The 24,222-nt window shown below is 39.8% G+C and overlaps 1 protein-coding gene across 25 annotated transcripts in view; it reads left to right on the forward strand.

Moving 5' to 3' along the window:
• DTNA (dystrobrevin alpha) overlaps positions 1-24,222 on the forward strand; it is a 397,669-nt gene that overhangs the window by 344,327 nt on the left and 29,120 nt on the right. For 15 of the 25 annotated variants that reach the window (XM_059895344.1, XM_059895341.1, XM_059895343.1 and 12 more), the window contains 5 exons: positions 1,966-2,043; positions 2,607-2,699; positions 15,136-15,223; positions 16,910-17,007; positions 21,489-21,602. In XM_059895344.1, coding sequence (XP_059751327.1) covers positions 1,966-2,043; positions 2,607-2,699; positions 15,136-15,223; positions 16,910-17,007; positions 21,489-21,602 — 471 coding nt within the window. The remainder of the gene's footprint in view (positions 1-1,965; positions 2,044-2,606; positions 2,700-15,135; positions 15,224-16,909; positions 17,008-21,488; positions 21,603-24,222) is intronic. The other 10 variants (XM_059895354.1, XM_059895357.1, XM_059895360.1 and 7 more) reach the window with 3 other exon arrangements.

Here is a 24,222-nt window from a genome sequence, read left to right on the forward strand (position 1 = left end):
TTTTTTTCTTCTTGCACATTCATCATCAGAGGTTGTAACTGTATAATTATTAGGCCTTTGATTTAAGGAAATGACACAATTTCTGGGATTCAAGGGGAAAAGTAGCGTATGTAACAAGGCAGAGAAATGGTTTCATTTGGAGGGAAGAATTCTTAATATTTCACACAGTGTTTTGAGTGGTTTTACAGGGATCTGAAATCAATTATATAGTGGATAGGTCTATCTTGTATTATCAAAAAAAAAAGTTGGGGGAGGTGATTGGGCAGCAGTGAGACCGTAGTTACTGGATAATGAGCTGTACTTCAGGAGACAAGGTTTGGAATGCTGTCTTGGAGGGATGGTGGGAAAACATCAACTCCAATGGCTTAAGATGCTTATTTGCTCCTGATGGGCAGGTTTCATAGTCTTTGAAGGTGCAGATCAATATGCTTTAAAAAAAAATTAACTTCATCAGGAAAGCAAATTCTCCTAGAACATTAATTTCATTTTTAAAGTAAGTTTTGTTTGTATGCAGTTGTACTTTTTGAGTAATAGGTGCATTCCTGAAAAGCTGAGTAAAGTCATAATATTCAACAAACATTAATGCCTACTCTATACTAGATGTTTTCTTTATAGATCAAATTTGATTTTAAATTTACCAGAAGCCTCACTATTTAAGGAATCTTGTAGTATATACTATTATAAAGTATATACTAAAACAAGAATTCCAATTATACTATGCATAATTATAAACAAGAATTATAAAACAAGAATTCCAATTATACTGTGCATAATTCTAATGTGATATTCATTTATAAGTTGCTGTATTTTGTGCCTTGTGGTCTGAAAAAGTGGTACTTTGTAGTAAACCCTTAAAACTTTTAAAGTTTTTAAGATTTTTAACTGCTTTATTAACCATTCTTATATAGATTTATAACTTCTTGAAAAGTTATGGAAGTTGGTGGTAAAAATCTAATAATTTCAATGCAAGTAATTAAAAACTAGGTATTCAAACAAAGTCAGACACTTAATTTTTGTATTCTCCATGAAGGGAGAAAGGGATAGTTTTAAGTACACCAGTGCTGCAGGGCAAATTTTTAACCTACAAAAGAACAAACTCTCTTTAAGCACATTACAAGTACAGTTATAATACTAAGAATCAATATCATATTTCCCAATGAACATGCCTATTCATTATAGTTATAAATTCATTTATATTATATAAATTTGGGTGCCTTTGGCTTGGCCACACTTCATTATTATTTATATTTCTATTTTCCTTTAATAAAACTACGTTAAACTTTTTAAATTTTCATTAAAATTCCCAATTAAAGTGAGTATTCTTCCTAATAAATCTAAAATGATAAGAATTTACCCTATTGATTGGACTCTTCTTCACCAGTTATAGACACAAGGAGTATGAATTTATGTTTATAAGGCTCAAAGGTTTATTTCTCTGTTTCTCTGAAAGTTTTTTTCGCAGCTTCACAGCCAAGGTCAGGTGACTTGTGCCTAAAGTAGCAAAACACTTTCAATATGACACCAATCTCTAGGTAATTTTCAATTCTCTGTTCAACACAGAAAGTCGGAGAATAGAGGGCAGGCTGGAGAAATAAGCTTCTTGTGTGGGATCTGCAGGCTGGCAGGACTTAGTGAACTATTGGACTGTGTACAGGATAGTCTGTCATGAATGCTGAATGAATTGTCATTGTGTCTGGGCATATGCAATCTATTTGTTTAGCAAACAGCAGAGGTCAAATCTGGGATCATAGTGGCTTATGTAATTGTAATTGTGGTTCTCAGGCCAGGTTGCTACTCCTAGTTCAACTATGTGGAAATCTGAAAACATCTTGAACATTTCGAAGTAATGAAAGAGCTGTCCAAATGGAGCTTGGAAGTAGTCTTGGGAGTTTCTGTTGCCAGTTTCTATTCTTGAATGCATTGCCGAGTTTACGCTCTTCTTGGCTTTCCCATCTTATTAACCAGCTCTCCTCCCAAGGACAGTGAAGTCGAGCAGAGCAAACTGCTGGCTAGGGCTGCTCCAGCTTTGCTGAAGGGCAAAGGGTAAGTTAAAGCCAGAGTGTGCTGGAACCCTGCATTAACTAAACTAAAAATGCTGATTTCTTGTGTCAAAGATACTTTGTGTTTGAAAGACCATCTTTGATTTAATCAAAGCAGCTCTGTTATAACCCCATTAACAGCATCAAGTAGTTATTTTGAGTAGACACATCTGTGTTGTTATTCGCTTTCCCTGATTCCCTTTTCTTTTTTTAAAATGACTAAGCTTCAGATTTGATTTTCCCAAGGATAATCTTTGCTTGCAACCTATTTCAGTGTATTTACTGTACAAATGAATTTCTTGCCCTTAGTGGTTTGAAGAATGCAATTCTGTTTTCTTAAAAGTTACTTGACCTAAGTGGAAATCTATTTTTAAAGAGAGTGAAATGGCATTGTGAATTTCATTGCTTGGATTTTGCTTGTGTTTTTTCATAGAACATCGCTTAGTTTTCCTTTACTTGCTTGGTTTTCTAGATGCCTTTTCTACCGCAAACTCACTCCTACCTGCCCTGCTTATTTCTGTCCACCTGTCCTAACAACACCTTTTCTTTCCTCCTGCCCTGTTTCAGGATACAGTACAGTCTGAATGTGGCAGACAGGCTAGCTGATGAACATGTTCTCATCGGGTTGTATGTCAACATGCTCCGGAACAACCCATCATGGTTAGTGCAGGTTTGGCTGCTTGACTGTCCTGCGAGAGGGGAACAGTCTGATCTCTTGACAAGCAGTCTCAGCAAGGGGCAAAGTCACTGGATGCCAGAGGTGTCCCTAAAGCATTTTTATAACTGATCTATTTAAAATGTCTTGTGATATTACTTTGGACACTGCCCATTAATGTACCATAGAATTCACATTTTTGTCTATATCTTAGCTAAAGGGACAACTCGTGTAAGCGGGTGCTGTGCTAAATATTAGCATCTAGGGAGATGCAAGACTCTGGGTCCCACCGGTCAGTTCTGTGTTACATGTGCCATGTCAAATTACTACATGACGGTGATGCAGGAATTTGTCTTATTCCAAGGACTTGTGTGTTTCTACTGATTTGGAGAACAATCCTCCATTCCCTTAAGATAGAAGTGAAGAAGAGGAAAAGTGATAGGATGGGATTATGCCATGGAAATCATTTCGTCAACAATGATAAGAGCGGGAGAAATTGTCTTTCAACTCTTCTCTTACAAATATTTCAGGGTAGCCATCCTGATACAGCCTACTTTCAAGTCCCACAGTATTCAAAGCTTACTTTCCAATGTGTTAAATGTGTGAATTCAGATAGCCTTATGTAATAGAATAAAGGCATTCCTAGAGTTTTTCCCTTTCAATTTTAGTTGTGACACAGGAGATTCCTCCCACTGGTTCAAGTTAGTTAATAATAAATATACATTTTCAATTTGAATGAAAATAAATGCACAAACTGTATAATTATCACGTTTCATCCTAGTTTAGACAACTGTTTTACAAACATGTTAAGCAAACCAGTCCCTTAGAAATATTCGATTTTACTTAATAACCCTAATACATTTTCTCTGAACTAAGAGCCTATGGATTTTTTGCCTTTATAACTATTAAGTGAGCCAATGGGTTAAATTGCCTTTAAAATTGGTCCCCTTTCTTCTACTGTGTCACAGAAAGCATCCCTCAAACATTTGGCATTCATCGCCCTCACCACTTGGTATTGTTAACCACTTCTTTGTTTCCAGAACTTTCCTCCCTTGATGCCTTAGAACTATTTTTTGCAAGATTAGTACATGAGATGACTTTAGGTGACACACTGATGAACATTTATTTGTTTTAATAGTTATATATTTATCTTAATTTGTATTTTTTTTAATATATGTATATAACCAGTGTACTGGTTTAATTTTATACTATATGCTACTCTTTCAGGAGATAAAAATGCACTCTTCAGCTAAGCCCATCTCTTTGTTCAAATTTTCCCAGCTTGTAGATCGAACAGTTCCTCTTCTTTCTTACATCTCAGCCTCTCAAAACTACAGGTGGAGTGATGGTTTTCATCTTATTCCCAGTGAATTTGGTTCCCCAATGTTATATGGTAGCTGAAACAATAGAACCAAATACTAAATTAACCCCCCCCCCCCAAAATTTGTGTTGGTAATCTTCAAAGCAGTGTATAGTCGATAAAGATTCAACCATGTCTGAATGCAATGATGTGATCTCACACCCTGTCCTCTCCCGTCCTTTGGAGTGTGTGTCCAAAATCTAGCACACTCTGGTTATTTCCACCACTCTTCTTTGACCTTTTCTTAATTAAAGTTGTAACAGAGAAATCTCCAAAGAGGAAAGTGCAGAGTTTGTCACTCCCAGCCTTTTTCCCACCTCAAGTGGTTAATCATATTGACTTGATGGTCACTTAAGACCATAAAACTGTCTCAGTAGAGACACCTTACATCGACTTGATGAAAGATAGATGTGACTTGTATTTTGAAAACAAAGCAGAATTTAAGACTGATCAATGAAGCTGTCTCGGTTTTAAAAGCTACTGCCCTCCATAATTCCCATCACTTTTTTCCATCCTTAAAAAATTCCAACTTCTCTTTTCTCATTTTGTTCCTTCCCTTTCCTTTCTGTTTAATTAGATCCTAACCATTCCCCACACCTGCCAGGATTCTGTAAGTGATGCAGTGATGTCTTCCCTCCTTTATCATCATTATAGCTCTGATGCTTAACCGTCATTCAACTGTGGTGAGATCTATAATGGTAGTAATCACAAGAGCCACCATTTTTTAAAGCATTTGCCTCATGATAAGCACTGTGTTTAAAACTTTATTTACATAATTTCCCCTGGTCCTTAGATAAGCCGGTAAATACTCTCATCCCCATTTTATCGATCAGTAAAGGTATCAGTTTAGAGCGTTTACATGACTCTCCCACAGGCACATAGCTACTGCACAGTGGGGCCGGGCTTTCAACTTTTATCTACCTGATCCCAAGCTCATAACCACTGTGATACATTGCATCTTTTAAAACCTACATAAATGCATGCTCTCCAGAAAGCTCTTCTGGATATTCCACAACTGCATCCACCACACCTCTATTTACTGAAATTGCATATCCCATTATATTATTTGTATTTCATTTTAACAAATATTTTGAGCACATACTAGTAATAGAAATAGTGGTTGTTCATAAATTACCAATTATGTATTTAGTTCTCCGCCTTGTGATTTCTCATTTTAGTTGTAAGCTTCAAAAAGACGAAAATTTTCTCTTCAGCCTCTTGGACCTCATCACAGCAGCCAGAATATGAATAATAAATTTTACATTTATGAAGTGCTTCAAAAATGACAAAGCCCTTTCCCACACATTATTCAATCTGCTTTTCAAAGCCCTGTAGGTTTGGATATTATTATTGCCATTTCACTGATAAGAAAGTGACGGTTACAAGACATTAAGTGACTTATCCAAGGTCACCTGCCAGCAAGGTCTTCTGATATTGAGTCTCATCTGTTTTCCACCTCATACCTCGGCCTTCCTGTCTGTGCACCCTTCATGAGATGGTCTATAAAGAGGAATCTAATAGTTGTTCTTGCTTGAAAGGTGTGCTTTTGTGAATATTCATATATTCTCCTAATTCACTCGGTGTGGGAGCCTTCTCCCCTATATCAACTGCTTAGCACAATGGGAAACTGACTCATCTGTAAATAGTCTGCTGCTAAATTAAAGATATTCTTATGTGCCCTTGCTGATTCTGATGTCAGATAAGCCAAATAAATAAACTGTAGATCAAGGGAGAAGTCCTACTGTCTTCCTAATTCCTAAGTGAAGTTTTAAAAGCCTTAATGGTTTTCAAGCACCTTCTTCATTGGGGGAGGAGGGGTCTCAGAGTTATACAGTGAGGGCTTTTTCTGGCCTCTCCTAAAGCTTATCAGGTGCCCACGCTTGCTAGTGGTTTATAGGACAGATGGTGGCAGGCAGACCAAAGGAGGTTGCAAACCAGCCCAGAACTTCCAACTCTAACCATAATTTTAAGCCTTGATACTTACCAGTCAGAAGCTTCTGGCACGTTTCTCTCAACTCTGAAAAGGCCCCTTGTGTAAGGGAGGGAAGCAGTACAGTGAAAGGGTACAGTCTATACTTTGATGTCATGATCGATTGCTGTCACTTTGTTAGACCCCTGATTTCATATAATTAGGTTGATATCTGTCCTGCTTATGTTTTTCTCAAGTACAAGAAACGGGACATTTTGACGCCTATTTCCGGGTTTCACATATGAAGTCTAAGTTGTTACTTGCTCACTTGCTTCCTTTAATAGAGTCCTATGGTACTTAGTTCACAGCCCAGACCCATCACTGGGGCTGCAAGCCTGTGTGTGATCTAGCCCTCGCCTACCCCTCTCCCAGCCCCAGCTCTCATGGGGTTCTCCCACTCAACCACAATATTTAGTCACATCAGCTTTTCATCAGTTCCTAAAAAAAATTCCTAAAACTGCCTCAAAGACCATGATACTAGTTCTTCCCCTATGCCTAGAACATTCTTCCCCATTTTCCTCCTTCCCTTTCCTTCCACACACACATGAACTGGCTCCTTCTCTGGCTTCCAGACTCTGATTAAAGGCACCTACCTACTCAGGTAGGTCTCCCATATTAGTCTGATCATGGGATACTATTTATTTCATTCTTGTCATAACTGTTATCACTGGTTCCTTGGTTGGTTGGTTCACTCCTACCTTCCTCTTATGGTGCAGACCTTCTCGGACTTGTTTACCACCATCTCTCTGGCACCTAGCACAGTGCCTGGCACACAGTAAGTACCCAATAAATGCCCATTGATGTTGGAGAATATTGATAGTGCTACAGATATAAAATTCCCTCTCACCCTAAACAAAATTGTTAGGAGTCCTCAGAAAATCTTTTTTACTAGAAAAATACTTTTTGCTATTAAAAGATCACTATTATAAATTAGCCCCCATGGCATGTTATCAAGCTTAATTTTGAAATCCATAAAAAAAATAAAAAAATAAAAAAATAAAAAAATTAGCCCTGAAATTGAACATTTAGTGTAAGAGTATAAAATAGGTGAAAAAGTAAAGTATTAAACTTGACGTAGGTAGAAGTGATAAATGTGGATAAAGACGAGAAGCAGCAATTCACTGATGTGACAAAAGCAACTAATAAGAGGCAAAAAAAAAAAAAACTAAAAGTGATGTTGAGCAAAAAAATTTTTTTTAATTTTTTAATGTTCTCTGACCTTTTCCACTTCGTATCAGTTCACTATGGCTACTGTAACAAAGTACAACAGACTGCATGGCTTGAACAACAGAAGTTTATTTTCTCACAGTTCTGGAGGCTAGAAGTCTAAGACCATGGAGCCTGCGGGGCTGTTTCTGCTGAGGCCTCTCTCCTTGGCCTGCAGATGGCTGCCTTCTTGCTACGTCCTCACATGGCCTTTTCTCTGTGCACATACATCCTTGGTGTCTCTTCCTCTTCTCATAAGGACACCAGTCATATTGGATTAGGCCCCCACCCTTATGACCTCATTTAATCTTAATCACCTCTTTAAATTCCCATCTCCAAACACAGCCACATTCTAAGGCACTGGGGATTAGGGCTTCAACACGTGAATGTGAGGAGAGACAATTCAGTCCATAGCATGCTTCTACACTGAATCCACTGAATTGTATGCCTTTAATATTTTTAATGTGTAGGCTAAGATTTGACTGACTCTTTTCAGTAAATGTTGTGATTTTGAAAAGTACAAGTTTATTGCAAGCTGCAGAAAGGAAAAAGAAATTATTATCCACACATATTGAAAAGTATCTTCTTTTATGAGTTTTCATTTCCTTGTTAACACTACTCCTTTTCGTCTGTAAAATGTTTAGGACCTTCAGTTATAGAACTAGACTTCTGAGAAAAACATTTCCTTAGAATCCTAAAAATGTAAACCTTCTGAAGAATGTCACACCACCAATGCACGTATTTGCATGAGCTGCACTGTACTCACAGAGGTTTTCTCAGCATGATCAATCAGATGATAAATTGATTTTAAGATGAGTTCGTTTCTCTGTTATAGATTCTAATATATTTTAAGTTCCCATGGAAAATGAGAGTGACACTACAATCTGATGAGGTTATTAATGTAAATTAACTAACGTGGTACTGGGAACATGGGAATAATTCATTGTTAGTTCCTCACTTAATTTTGAATCGAGTGAAAGGCACATAATAAGTTAGATTTTAAATCCCATTTTGGAAAACCTGTCCGTTGTAATATGGTAGAAATAAACTGATAGCTCATGTATGTGCATCAATATTGAGTTGATGAACTTCAGAGTATGCTTTCTCCAAATGTGCTAACATAAAGAATTCAGAATGGGACATGGTCTCATATGTTGCTTGATAAATTGTACAAAAGGGACATTTTGATTAAAAATTCATGGCAGTATGCAACTTTGCATGAGGAGCAAGGAGAAATAAGATAAGACTATCACTGTTAAGCTAACTCCTTCCTTTGTTCAGGAAATCAGAGATACAAAGACCACCTATTGCTTCTGTAAAATCCTTATTGATTCAACTAAACTGTTTTTCTTCTTTTTGATATAACCTAGAATACTGGCTGGTAACCAATCATATTTTCTTGAGCAAAAAGGTAATTTATAGATAAGGAAGTGATGGAGCAAAAATGGTCATACCAAACAATATTACCTGCTTTTTATATGTAAGAGTGAAAAAGAATACTCCCATCGAGTCTTACCATGTACCCTGGCACTGCTGTAAACACTTCACATGGCAATCCTCCCAATAAGCCATGTAGTAAGTTACCACTGTATACCTGTTTTATAGGTGAGGACATTGAGGCACAGAGAGGTTAAGTGATTTTCCCAGAGTCACACAGCTAGTGAGAGGGCTAGGGTTTGCATCCAGAAATGATCCAGCCAACCTCCCACCCACTCTTGCATAACACCGCTACCAGTGGGAGCTTACCTCTCTCAGACACCATCTGCTTTCCTAATCTTTAAAACAACAACAAAAGGTGAGCCAAAAGAGGATTTGCCATTACAGGGGGTGGAAATGATCTACTGTTGATAAATATGAATGAGTATAATGACATTTCTATGAACTTTAACAACTATACAAAGCAGAGAAGGAATCTGTATGCAGCCATAGAATGTATCTTGATTTTAACTCTGCCAAATGTAAATAATTTGTTGGATTTTGGATGGTACGGCTAGTGTTAAAATACAGTATTTCATTGTATTCTTATGATTTTCCCAAAGTGCTGAGGATGCAGGCAGAGCCAAACAGGATATAGAAGAGTTGGGCCAAAGACCATGACATTGCAAGCTTAAGTGAGCCAACCTTTATTTGTTCTTTTGTCCAACTAATTCTTGGGTAGTTCCTGCTATGTTCTAAGCACTGTGCCAAACACTCAAGTTCCAAGGGTGAAGAGACTGAACCATTCTGTCCTCAAAGAAGTTACAGTTTAGTGAAGGATAAAGACAAGTGAAAAGGGCAATTAAAATGCAAGGAGAAGAATGCAACATCATTTATAAAGTAGTCTTGCTTTTTTTTTTTTTTTTAGCAATAGAGACGCAGACATAGAGAATGGACTTGTGGACATGGGGGGAAGGGGAGGTGGGATGAACTGGGAGATTAGGATTGACATATATACACTGCCATGTGTAAAATAGAAAGCTAGTGGGAACCTGCTGTATAGCCCAGGGAGCTCAGCTCAGTGCTCTGTGGTGACCTAGATGGGTGGGAACTGGCAGGGGGAGAGGTCCAAGAGGGAGGCTATATATGTATACATATAGCTGATTCATTTTGTTGTATAGCAGAAACGTAACACAACATTGTAAAGCAACTATACCCCAATTTCAAAAAAAGCAAAGAGATAACAGCTATAACAAGGGCAGCAAAGTGCAGAGGGCTATAGAATACATAAGGAGCAATGGACCTGAATTTGGAGGTCGGACATGAGGGCAGGAAATGGAAGCCAAAGCCAATACCAGAATGAAGAGGAATTAGCCAAGCAGAAGTGGGTGGAGGAGACAGACCATTCAGGACAGAGAGAATATGGTTCATGTGAAGAACTTAAGTGTGTTAAGGACACGGGGGTAAAGGATGAAGCTAGACTATGCAGGACCTTATAAGTCTTATTTAGGAATTTGAAAAATGAGAACCTATTAAGAATTTTATGCATAAGAATGTTACAGCCAACTTCACTTTTAAAAGATCGATGACTTGAGGACAGGAAATGAATTGGAGGAAAGAATAACTCTCGAATCAGAGTGAACTATTGAGAGGACTTTACACTCATTCAGGATGAGATGACGGTGGCCTGGGCCACATTGGTGACAGCTGGAATGGAAGGAAATGGAGGAATTTGTGAATTTGTAGAGGTAGAAGGCATGGCCTTGGTGGACGATTATAACATAGTGGGTTATCAAAGTCAGGGTCTTGATAAAGGAGTTTGAAGGCACCTCTATAGAGAAGCCATTGTTATGGTAAATTGCTTTATTATTATTATTATCCATGAAGATTCCTATGGCATTTTGCTCTCAACCAACTGTGAAAGACAGGAAATACCCTGAGAAAGTCATCTTCCGCTTAAGTAATAACTAATAATGCCTTCTCAGGCAGTAATCCTCCTAATAGCTATTTGCATTTTAATAAAAGAGTAGTGACACTTAATGACCTTAAAAAGTAACCTCTAAAGTTCCTGGCACCGTTCAGACAAATGGAAAAAATATTAAGGAAAAATGAAGAAGTATTTCTGGTGCCCTTTAGATCACATTATTATTTGTGGGGTTTTTTTTTTTTTTCGTTTTTTTTTAAACATAGGTGAATCTCTTCATGACTCAAGTGTAGACAAATATATATTTTTTTACATTTATTCTGATTTTTTTTTCTTTTTTTCTTTTTTTTTTTTGGCCACACAGCTTGTAGGATTTTAGTTCCCCAACCAGGGATTGAACCCGGGCCCTCGGCAGTAAGAGCACGGAGTCCTAACCCCTGGACTGCCGGGGAAACAGGCCTGCAGAGAAACCAGAGAAATGTGAACAAACCTTGAGTTCCCAGAAATCCCTGCTAAATCACAATTTAGGAAGCCCTAGCTCAGCTGGGGCCACTTGAGTTTCCTAGATGCCATTTTGAAATCACTAGCAACAGACGCTGGCCGTGTATTAAGGCAGAAAGTGGAGAGCTTTCAGTGTAATAGATTTCCCCATTCTGAAATGCAGTCTACACAGCAGCCCCTTTTTAATTCATCATGGTCTTGTAACAAGATTACTGATTATAAAGTCTGGAAATGAATAGGCAGGGATGGAGACAATGTTGGAATTGGTATTTCTTTAATGATTTAGGGAATTATTGGCCATTCATTTTCGACTATTTGTAATTGAAGTCTTAAAATAATGGAATTTATTAGGGGAACGCCTCATTCACCCTTGTATAATGCGAACGTACTGAAATGGCACATGTGGACTTATAAATCGTTTGTGTGCACAAAGGGGCAATACATCACTCCACCCCTCATTCACTCGGTGCTGGAGGAAGGAGAGGCAGGGGAAGTATGAGTTATAGCTTACTAGATGAAACCCCATAACTTCCCTTCTTTCATTTCCAGGAGGCTTTTTTTTAATATAACCTTCTTATTATTTATACTTGCTGGTCATTCATGATAAAAGGCACTTTTATCATGAGGTTTTTTATCAAGGTTTTTTGTTATTATTTATTTATCAAAACACTCACAAATGTTTTTGACAAAGTCACTTTCAGGCATTCAAACAGATCATCGTCCTGGGCTAGGAGTTTTGGGCCTTGTTGTCTACACAAACTGTGTTGAGTTAGGCCTATGGTCTCTAATACACCAGCCAGAAAATGACCAATGTGTTAAAATCAAATTGAATTATTTCTTTTGGGGTGGTTTTATGTTTAAAGTAAGGGCAGCGTAAACTTTCACTTTCTCATTGAAGCTGTAACAAGAAATTCAGTTATTATTATTATTTTTTTTTTTTTTTTTTTTTTGGCTGTGTTGGGTCTTCGTTTCTGTGTGAGGGCTTTCTCTAGTTGTGGCAAGCAGGGGCCACTCTTCATCGCTGTGCGTGGGCCTCTCACTATAGCGGCCTCTCTTGTTGCGGAGCACAGGCTCCAGACGCCCAGGCTCAGTAGTTGTGGCTCACGGGCCTAGTTGCTCCGCGGGATGTGGGATCTTCCCAGACCAGGGCTCGAACCCGTGTCCTCTGCATTAGCAGGCAGATTCTCAACCACTGCGCCACCAGGGAAGCCCCTCAGTTATTATTTTTAACCACTGCAGAGGTCAGACGTGTTTTATAACACATCTGCTTTTCTTTTTATTTATTTATTTATTTATTTTTGGCTGTGTTGGGTCTTCATTGCTGCGCTCGGGCTCTCTCTAGTTGTGGTGAGCGGGGGCTACTCTTCGTTGCGGTGCGCGGACTTCTCATTGCAGTGGCTTCTCGTTGCGGAGCACGGGCTCTAGGCGCGCAGGCTCAGTAGTTGTGACTCACGGGCTCTAGAGCACAGGCTTAGTAGTTGTGGTGCACAGGCTTAGTTGTTCTGCGGCATGTGGGATCTTCCCGGACCAAGGCTCGAACCCGTGTCCCCTGCATCGGCAAGCGGATTCTTAACCATTGCGCCACCAGGGAAGTCCCAACACATCTGCTTTAAACATCTGTTTTAAAGCATCCGTTGTCCAGAACTAATTCGGCCTTTTGCTAGTAAAAGTAGTTTCTTATTCCAACTTTAAATTTTTATGCTGGTTGAAATCTCAATCCACTGGGATTAATACCACACATAGGTGAGCCCTGAATCCTAGAATATCTGTCTTAAGGGAATTTGTGTGAAAATATCACAATGCTATATGGATATGAAAAATGATGTCTTTTATGGCTTACATTTGGGGTTCATTTCATGTGTTTAACTTTTCCATTTTATTTTCAAGATCTTCTAGATCCTTGCTACTCAGAGTGTTGTCCTTGGACCAGCAATACCTACGTATCTTGAGAGCTTATTGGAAATGCAGATTCTGGGGTCCCATCCTACCCCACCATTCCCCACTCCAGAATCAGAGACTGCATTTTCACAAGATCCCTACGTGATATGTATACACACTAAAGTTTGAGAAACCCTGCTCTAGATAGCTCTTGGATGGTAGATGACATTTTGAAGGAGCCAAGAATCATTAATGAATCCAAACAGGTTACTTAAGAGGCAAAATAATAATAAAATTGTATTACCTAATATTTTTGAGCATTTAATGTGTTCTAGGTATCACACCAGCTTGATGTTTTTTACATGCATTGTCTCATTTGGGCAGCAGGAAAGTGAAGACTCTTTTTCTGAGGATGAAGAAGTGACTTGGTAAATGGAGAAATTCAGGAATATTCTAGGTAGGATACAGTAACTTAGAGAAAAGGGCTAAATCTAGTGGAAGAATTCAGGATAAGAACAGGTATAGTTTACATATGTGAGGAATATAGACTAGCACATAGATAAGGGAAACAGGAATATCTTCCAAATGACCAGAAAAAAATGTTACAGTAACAGATTCCACCAAGCAGAGAAGAGCTACTTGGAAGTGACATAGCTAATATGCTGAAAGCGCATAATGATTTTCATTCATCTTCTCACTTTAGAACAAAGGTTGAAAGACTATGTTGCGTGTTTACTGTTTATGTAAGTGTACAAATAAATAATATAAATGTACATTACTTTATATGGCTCCAGGTCTTTTCGGTGGATAATTTTTACAACCTTAACACTGGCATAGAATTGTGTCATTTTTAATGTATAACCATGAGTATTAATTTTTTTCTTTAAGGAACAGGCTTAAATATAAGCCAGTGGAGGAGAATATAAGCATATTTGGGGATTGAGAGGAACTGGTTTCTAATCTTGATCCTGGCCTGATACTCACCATAATAACTGATAAACTAAACTATGACCAACTAGTCTATTAACAGGATTAGTGTTACTGGTATGTTTCACAGAATTTTCTTTTTGGTGGCACCCAAAACTTAGTCTTATGTGAAGGGCTTTCTGAAATATCAACTCTCTAGGAGAGCTGAAAATGCTTCTATTTGCATGAGTGTTTTTAAGGGATCAGATTATTCTTATTCTAATAGGAAGAATTTTTATCAGTTTATAGGAGACACTAAATGATTCCCATTCATGTCATTAGAATCCACTACCATAATTCTACTTCTCTGGAAGTAAATATAAAATGTCAAGTTACCTGGGTAGTAGTATTGTAGATGAGAATTATATTCATTATGTATTGCTGCATAACAAATTACCCAAAAGCTCAGCAGCTTAAAACAACAAACACAGTGGGTGAGGAATCCATGTTTGGCTCAGGACTTTCTTGAGGTTGTAATCAAGCTGTGGGTGGGCTGTGATCTCATCTAAAGGCTCTACCGAAGGGGATCCAGTCACATGGTTACTGGCCAGCTTCAGTTCCTCCTCACGTGGGCCTTTCCACAGAGCCACCTGTGACATGGCATCCAGCTTCCCACAGGGCAAGCAATCCACAAGGGCTCGAGAGAGAGAAAACATGCCCAAGACAGAAGCCAGGGTCTTTTTATAACCTAATCTTGGAAGTTACCTTCCATTACTTCTGCCACATTCTATTCATTAGAATTAAGTCTGTAATTCCAGCCATACTACAATAAATGAAGAGGATTACACACTTGAGTGTGAATACCAGGAGCGGGGGATGACTGGAGGCTGACCACAATTGGTTTCTTCTTCCTTCTTGCTTTCATATTGTCTAACATGTTGGTTTCAGACATGTATTACTTTGTCATAAGGAAATTAAATTGTTAAAGGCAATACAACTAAATTAAAGAGAAAGTATCCTTTCATCAGAAATGTTGATCAGAAAAGTCACTCCTCTTTGGAGCTTTCTTTGTAAGACAGGATTTATTAAGGACCTTCCTGGCCACGTATTAGATCGTATCATGAATCCAAGTCTGATGTCATTAACCTAACAGGATTTTGTATAGCTCTCAAATTTTTTGTGCTGAAAAATTGAAATAGCCAACCCACTCCAGGTGGTAGTATGAATATTTCCATCTTTCTCGGTTGCCTGACTGACTCTTTCTTGCTCTGTTCTCAATAGTATGCTTGAGAGCTCCACCCGGCTTGATGAAGAGCACCGGCTGATCGCCAGATATGCGGCGAGACTGGCAGCAGAGTCCACTTCGTCTGTAAGTACCCTGAATGAGAGGATGTCACGTTGATTGTTACCCTAACAGCTGATGCCACAACAGCAGAGCTGAGTAGTTGCTACTGTGCTGTCTGCAAGACCTAAAAACGATCTGGCCTTCCACTGCTTCCATTTTCACTTTCCAGCTATCATTCTGGTCTAGCATGAATCAGAGCTCGAGGTATTCCTGTTACAACAGTGCTGAACCAGACCAATATCCAATTTCTCTGGATAATTCCTAATCAATTAATATAAAGAGCAAGCAATGATTCAAATCCACAACTGGCTCAGATAAGTTTCTACTTTTATCAATATATCAAGAAATATATATCAAAAGTTGTTTCTACTTTTCTCAATATAGCAAGAAAGAGAAAATTATGTCATAAAATCAAAAGAAAACTCTGCATCACATGTCAAAGTTCCCATATGCCAGACTTCGCTATAGAAGACCATTTAGGATATAAAATATAGGACCTCACACTTCTTCATTAGCAGCACAAATCGTTTCTTTGTTAAAAGAAATGCTAATTAAAAATGATAGAAAAGCTTTATGAAAGCCAGACCTTTACCAAGTTTAAACCTTTCCTTATGGTTAGTTTTCTAGAAATGAAAAATCAGGCTGAGTTTCACCATGTCTTTGGGCTTAGGCAATGGGTGTTATTTTTTAAAGCTTGGCATTCTTTGGTAGAAAGATTAGTTGTAATTTTTTAAAATTTGTTTTAAAAGCAATAAAGACTGACATTGAGGAATTTCTATAATGTACGGTAGAGCAAAGAAAGCAAGGCACAGGGAAGTCTACATAATCTGACCCTACTTTTATAAAACAATATCAAATAAGCCCTTGACTAGATACACATACACATAAATACATATATAAATATGGTATATGAGGTATATATACATATATATTCTTATATAATCATATTCTTATATATATGTAATTATGTAAGAATGGAGAGGGACTTCCCTGGTGGTGCAGTGGTTAGGAGTCCGCCTGCCAGTGCAGGGGACATGGGTTCGAGCCCTGGTCTGGGAGGATCCCACATGCCGCGGAGCAGCTGGGCCCGTGAGCCACAGCTACTGAGCCTGCGCGTCTGGAGCCTGTGCTCCGCAACAAGAGAGGCCGCGATAGTGAGAGGCCCGCGCACCGCGATGAAGAGTGGCCCCTGCTCGCGGCAACTGGAGAGAGCCCTCGCGCAGAAACGAAGACCCAACACAGCCAAAAATGAATAAATAAATTAATTAATTTAAAAATAAACTATACAGTTTTTAATTGTATATTACAGTGGTTAAACAGTAACTCTAGAGAAAGAGATACTTCAGCAGTGATATATTTTTTTAACCCCACCTTTACTGAAAGAATAGTTGCAATGGGAACAGCATGGCAAGAATGAACTAGTTCCCCAAAGACTTCAAGTCAGAAAGCTAAAAACCAATTTTTCCCATGTTTTGTATATTTGCCTGCCAAAGGATTCTATTCTGCTTTCCACTGCATAGATGTGCTCCGGATCCCCAAAAAAGCTGGTCCTTAGGAGAGGAATGGCCATTTAATTTTACGTGTTTGCTTTTTTTTGTTTTGATAGAAATAGTTTTTTCTTTCTTGTGCATATCTCACGACTCCTGTCTCTTCAGACACAGGTCGGTTCCCCTTCCCAGTACTAAATAGTATAAACCACATATTTTCCAGCAGCCAGCACAGCAGAGGAGTGCCCCTGACATCTCCTTCACCATTGATGCAAATAAGCAACAAAGGCAGCTGATCGCAGAACTAGAAAACAAGAACAGGTAAGGCTTTTGGGACATACTGGTTTTTTCAATCAAAGTACGCATTCATTAATAACCTGTAGTCATGCTTTTAAATATCCAGGTTTTTTCACCCTGTAGGCATATAAATATAAGGGAAGACATCTAGAGTCAATGATGCTGGCTTCTGAAAAGCTAATCTTTAAATTTTAGATCATCAGAAACTTCACGAGGGAAAAAATAATTTTATATATATATATATATATATTATTTCTGAGATGTCGATGCAATTAATGTAGTCTCCCTAGACAGTCTCATTTCCCTTTTTCTGACACACTTATTTTTGTTAAGGAGCTGTCTAAGGCAGAAGGGCGCTCCTGGGTGCTAGGAGGAAAGTATCTCAGCCCCCCAGAGACAAGCAGAAGGCTCGCCAGGGAGGCGTCCTGTGAGGATCCCCAGCTAAAGGGGCATCTGGGGTGACCACCCAGTTGTTCAAGCCAAACATTTCCATGCCCAACCCATCAGTAGGTTGTCTCTTTATTCAACACAGACTGATTCACAGTCTGGCCCCGTGGCAGTTCCCAAAACCCGTGCACTTCATGTCCTCCATTACCACTCAATCCAACCTGTCATTTCATATCATGTTCTTTCTTGTTCAGAACCCACTGGTGATTTTCCACCCACTTTGAATAAAACCCACCGCCCTTACCACAGTCTGCAGGTCCTACCTGACCTGATTCCAGCCTCTCTTGCCAGCCACAGCCCGCCTGGCTCATTAGGCTCCTGCTTCTTTCTTTCTTTACAGCCTTTAAAGTATCGGTTATTCTCGCAGCTTAGAAAGCTCTTCCTCGGGGTCTCTGCAGAGATGGATCCTTTGCATCACTCAGATCTCAGCTCAGATGCCACCTCCTAAAAGATCACCTCTCTAATTTCTCCCACTACCTCCTATTCCAGGAACCACCCTCTGTTACATCCGTGTGCGTGTGTGTGTGTGTGTGTGTGTGTGTGTGTGTGTGTATGACATCTCTCTCTGAAAAAAAGTCACATTTAAGTGTTTGTTTCCTTTTTATTGTCTGTCTTCCCTGACTGATATGGAAGTTCTTTGAGAACAGAGGCCGTGACAAACGGCCCCTGAGTTCCAGAACCATGCCTGGTGCATTGTAACAGTGTAGAAACTCAGTCAATATATACTGAGTGAGAAAGTAATAAATATCTGAGTCAGATCTCAAACTCAATGCTGAGTAAGCCCGATATAAGAACAACTTGTACATTCTGTATTTCTTAGAACAACACCAAGCTGTCTTAATACTTAATCTCATCTTTAAACGCTGGTGTCCCTTCTGAGATCAGACCGGTAAAGGTGGAGGTTGTGATCATTGTTGCATGCCTGTAGAGTTTGACCTGAAATTTTTGGGATAAATGGTCATGCTATTCTTTAAAATTCTATAGAAAAAAAAAAATTAAAAGGAAGATACAAACTCACTTGGCACATTTTCATATTCTTAGAAAGAAAAAAAGACTAAAGTGAAAATTTACAAGCCCACAAATATCTTGGTTGCAATTTTAATCTACTCTCCCACCTCTCCAAAGCACTTTGTTTTCCCTTCCGATTCTCTGCTTCCACTCAGCATGGGGATAGCACACTTGAGGGGAAATCGGGACTTCCTTTAAGGAAATACCCCAGGGATATCTACCTCCATGTGGGATTCCAGAATCAGCAAGAAACCCCATGAATGTGCTGCCTGTACCACGCTACCACTCTTACTGCTTGTTTCTAGGGCATTTTGTGATTGCAGTCTCTGAATACATGTTTTTAGGATGAGAGGGAATAAAGGAATGGAAATGAGAAGAGATGGCAAAAAGAGAGCTTCATCCTTTCCCTGAGTTCTCTCCCCACCCCGTGCCTGAAGAGCATCTAGTCCTTCCTGAACTCATCTCTCTAAGCCAACGGCCTCATGCCTTCCAAAGACCCCAGAACCACATCCCAGAAGCTTATCCAGGTCACAGTTCCTGCACCATGGAAATTCACCCAGGGATCCAGTGGTCTCCAAAGTGACAGTTAACCCAATAATCAGATCTCTGGGCTTCAAGGAAGGATAGAATTCCTCACTTTACCCTGTGACTACCCTAGGTAGTCATTTAGACATTTCAGAAATGATCTTTAGAAGATAATGCTGTCTTAGAGCATCCTTAGAGGAATCAGTTAGAGTTAGTATTAGGAGTAGCTGGACTCTTCAGATTACATTGTGGAAGTCACAGCCTGCCTAGGCTAGACCTGTCCAAGCAAGTACCAAAGACTGAGGGAGTCGAACATATATGGGCTTTGGGGCAAACCCCCCTGAGTTCAAATGACTGCTACCGCCTACTTATTGAAATTGGGCAAGACTTTTAACTGGTATGTGCTTGATTCCCTCATTCATAAAACAGATAATAACAGTACCAATAGAACTATTGGTACTCTACTAGTCTATATACAATAGAACTGTTATGAGGATTAAATAAGACTAAAGAAGACAGCAGAGTCCCTGGGTGTAGTCTAAGCACTTCATGCTCCTTACCTATCTTACCTTTATTCTCATCTGATCAGAGCTGCTTCTCTCTTTTTCTTCCTTGGGCTAAATGGCTGTGTCATGGTTCTGTGCTGAGAACCAACAAGGAAAACTAGTGGGAGTCACAGAATGTCAGGATGTTAGCCCTCAAGATCTTGGAAATCTCAGTTCACTGATTTTCAGGCTGAGCTCTCTGGGAGTTCAGGGGCCCTGTAGGGGTGTGTGAAGAGGAAGAAGAGCTAGTAGCACAGGGCACCCCCCACCCTTTCTTTAACCAGAGAAGTTCCTTCTTAACTGTGTGACATGTTGGGTTTCCATGGAAGATTTCTTTTAAAGAAAATGTTCCACTATAGAACACCAAGGGGGACAAAAAAAAAAGTTGAAAACCACTGAACTATGGTCCAAGCTCCTCACCATACCCATGAGAGGTGTAGTGACTCACTGGTAATTAGCTTCTTGATTCTGGCATGTTTGTGAAGCAGGAGGTTGTAAATCAGCCTCTCAGATGGAAAGCCAACCATCCCCCTTGCTCACCAAGTTCACCTTCCATTCTTGGTGCTTCGTTCTGTCTTATGGGCTCTTCTGCATTTTGCTGGATGGGAGACTGACCCCTCCCCCAAGAACCTGTGACTTCTAACCTTGCTTAATAGCTTCTAACTCACTTAGGGATAATTTGTCTTACATCGGTCACCCATCCCTTATGGCTGGCCTAATGTTCACCTCAATGCAGGCAGCCCAGGCCCCAACATCAATAATAGACTGACATGTCTCACCCCTGACAGAGGTCACACCAATAGCACTCTTATGTCACAGAGTCAATTACAGTGAATCCTTTTAAAAGCACTTTCCTTCATAAGGCTACCCTTATTCAGATACATTGTTAAGGCTGAAAATATTAAGGAAAAGAGAAAGAATTTTGCCTACCTGGGGGCTTCTCAGATAAATTCAGTGAGAAGAATTTCATTCCTGGTGAGAGAATGGGGTTATTTAGTTTTGCAAAATGAGCACCATTTATCCTTATTTTTTCCAAGCATCTCTTACTTGGTAGCTGCAGGTACTTTATGGTGTCAGACTGAGATCATAAATAAGAGGAAGATTCATTTTTGTCTCTTAAGCAGTGCGCTTTGCAAAGTTGAACACATTACCACAGCATTATATTACTGACTAGAGAGAGTATTAGGTCCTGGGGAGAACACTCAGCTTGAAGGCTCCAATGACATATTGCAGAGTCTTCCTAGTTTGGATGTACTGGAGATGAAGGCAGTATCCCCTCACCCAGAGCACGCAGCTGTTGCAGGAGGGGGCAACAATGTTCCAGGGCCGGAGAGTGGGCTCTTGTCTAACACTCAGAAATGAATTGTCCAAGGAGACACATATTGACAAAGCAAAGAGTTTATTGGGAACGAACGGTCGCCCAGGGGGAGAGCAGCAGGGTAAGGGAACCCAGGAGAACTGCTCTGCCACGTGGCTCGCAGTCTCAGGTTTTATGGTAATGGGGTTAGTTTCCGGGTTGTCTCTGGCCAATCATCTTGCTTGGCCCATATTTGGTCTGACTCAGGGTCCTTCCTGGTGGCACGCGCATCTCTCATCCAAGATGGATTCCAGCAGGAAGGATTCTAGGAGGTTGTCATCTCCTCCCTGTCTTGGCCCCTCCCGAATTCTCCTGGTTAGTTTTTGGTGGCAGTGCCATGTTCCTTATCAGAACCTCCTGTTGTGAGACAACTCAGGCAAGCAGTTATCAGTTGTCATCTTACCTGGCCAAGGCGGGCGGTTTCGGTCAATGGTTCCCTAACCCAACTAGCTACAGCCAACACCTCATAAACACAGTCGGTTAATGAGGGTTGGTTCTGCTCCAACACATAGGATGACCCCTCCTTTCTTTGCTCTGGTGGCCCTGATCTACTCAGATGTTAGATCCTGGACATCCTGGAAGTTAACTGACCTGGGTTTCTTACCTTCCTCCTCCCTCCCAAGAGAAATCTTACAGGAGATCCAGAGGCTGCGGCTAGAGCATGAGCAAGCTTCTCAGCCCACTCCGGAGAAGGCGCAGCAAAACCCCACTCTGCTGGCAGAGCTCCGCCTCCTCAGGTAAGAAAAGGAGCCCAAGGCGTCTCAGGAAATACAGGTGTCTGAGATCATCAATAAAGTCTAACAGTGTCCACCAGAAAACGGTCCTCAGCCACCATAGCTGCTACCGTCTGTTTGCTTTTTTTTTAATAGCACGCGTCTAATTGCTGGAATTTGGAGGTTTGGGAAAGAGGCTGTTTATTTTATTTTATTTTTTTCTTTGACACAGAGAAAAGGAAACAGTGTTCTTTAGATCCGAAACAAAATGTTTCACTGGAAAACAGGATTTTTTATAGTGCACTCTTTTTTTTATTAAAGTATAGTTGATGTACAATATTATATAAGTTACAGGTGTACAATATAGTGATGCCCAATTTTTAAAAGTTATACCTCATTTATAGTTTTTATAAAATATTGGCTGTATTCTGTGTTGTACACTATATCCTTATAGCTTATTTTATACATAATAGTTTGTACCTGTTAATGTCCTACCCCTATGTTGCCACTCCCCCCTTCCCTTTCCCCATTGGCAACCACTTGTTTGTTCTCTATATCTGTCTTACTGGAAAAAATTTGAACTCAACTCTTTTTAGTTCTTTGCACTATCAACAATAGGTTTATGATAAAAGTGATCAACAAAACAAACATGTAAACAACTAACGAATCATCACAGTTTTTTAAATTTAAAAATTTACCTGTGACCCATAAATTGTCTCTAAATCTTGGTCCCTAATAGCTTTGCATACAGATTTTCATACCTTCTTGTTCTACAAATGAATTTAAAGGCCTGGTGTTACCTAGTCTATCATCATGAAATATTTGAGTTGGGAAGGACCTAAGAAGGTCATTTGGTTCAAGCCCTGAATTTCAGGGCACTTCTCAGGGTCAGAGCGGTAGAGAGTAGTAAGACGTGGATGAGAATTGTGACCACGTGCGAAAGGAGAGTCACACCATGGGCTCCAATCAGACTTCACCACCATACCTTGAATATGGCACTTACCCAAACCTGTCTGTGTAATAAACAACACAAACATAAACTCAAAGACATTCCCTCATGGAAATGTCATATGGATATTTCACTACAAGGCACTTGTAGTTAGCAAGTATAACATTCTTTCCATCTTTCAGTTTGGATGCCAAGTATATTTCAGGTAAGTCTAACTCTGAGGCATAATTTTTATAATAAGTACAGATGCCTCTTCTCAGAAACCCTTGCCAGAGTTAGAGTGCCACTTACTTCCTCCATACAAAGAGACTAAATTAAGTAGATTCTGTATGGCTATATTTGGATTTTACCAAGTCCCTATTGATTGTAGTCATGGATGTTTCTGGGGATTCCACTCTAACCCTGCACTTTGGCCATATTAACATCTGAGCACTCAGCACATCTGGCCAGGGGGCAGGCCCTGCCTCTCAGCTGGGATCCAGTCTCCCCAGGTTTGTGCACCTGGCTAGAGGGCAGACCCACCAAAGGCATGAGTTACGGAAAGGAGACCTATAGAACTTGCAGCTTGTGGAGGCTGCTTGATGTGAAGAGATCACATCATACTTTGGAAGAACAAAATAATTTAATGGAAGAAACAGAAATTCTTCCTTTTCAATGTAGGGGATTTCTGGTCCTACTTTCACAGAGATGTATTAGAAATTCTTGCACATTCTACTACCATCACCCAGAAGGGATGAAAATGAAAAGAAGGAAAAAGTGATGTTTTACATCCTCCTCCTCAAGGGCATATGAAAGTAAAATCACTGCTTGAAAGCATCTTTTGCCAAATAGGATCATGTAGGCCCTCCAGACTCACAAGTTAAGAAAGTTAAGTCTAGTGTACACAGAAATATAACTGAATAAACCAACTTAGAAATAGAATAGTCATTCATCTACACCTCAGGGCACCCTGTCTCTGCCTGGAATGTTCTTTATACCTCTTCACTGGCCGTCCCATTCTCTAGTGGAAGGGTGGTGACTAGGAATTTTCATAAGCATTTTCACTGGTTCCCCCCAGTTAGCATTTGCTTTTCAAAGTATTTGGTTCCGTTAGGATGATACCATCTGGGAAGGCATCTTTATGTGCCTGGTTCACTGATGATGACTTTTCCAAATGATATTTCTTCCCTCCTTGACGTTGCTATCTTGGAACAGACCAATAATTCTAACCATCCTCTGGCCCTGACTCGTGGGCATTCCCATGACCCCAGCCTAGCTCAAAGCTACACTAAGGAGTCTGGCTCTGTGAGGAACTTCTAGACTTTCGGCCCACACTATCAGCTGGTGGCCCACACATAAGGCTTGAGGCTTGAGACACCTAAATCCTAGCTGATTCACTTGCCTGCCTCCATATTCTCCACATTTCTTCTGCCTGGAAGAAGAAGTACCCTCCCTTGAAGTATATTTCTTTAGATGCTTATGAACCATTTATACTGTGCTAAGCACTTTAACAATTTGGGGATTTCAAAGATACCCTGACATCCCAGATTAAGAAAACCCGCTCTGGGTGTTTTCTCTTTTAGTCATTTCAGACTTTCAAAGAATTCCAAAACAATGACCTCTTGCCAATTACTTTGGCCTTGAGTTCCCATTGAGGGGTGACCATGTGAAGCCGCCAAAAGAACTCCTTATTGTAGCTTTGACAGAGGTCTTCTC

Source organism: Balaenoptera ricei, chromosome 14 (genome assembly GCF_028023285.1).
Source record: "Balaenoptera ricei isolate mBalRic1 chromosome 14, mBalRic1.hap2, whole genome shotgun sequence".
Classification (NCBI taxonomy): domain Eukaryota; kingdom Metazoa; phylum Chordata; class Mammalia; order Artiodactyla; family Balaenopteridae; genus Balaenoptera; species Balaenoptera ricei.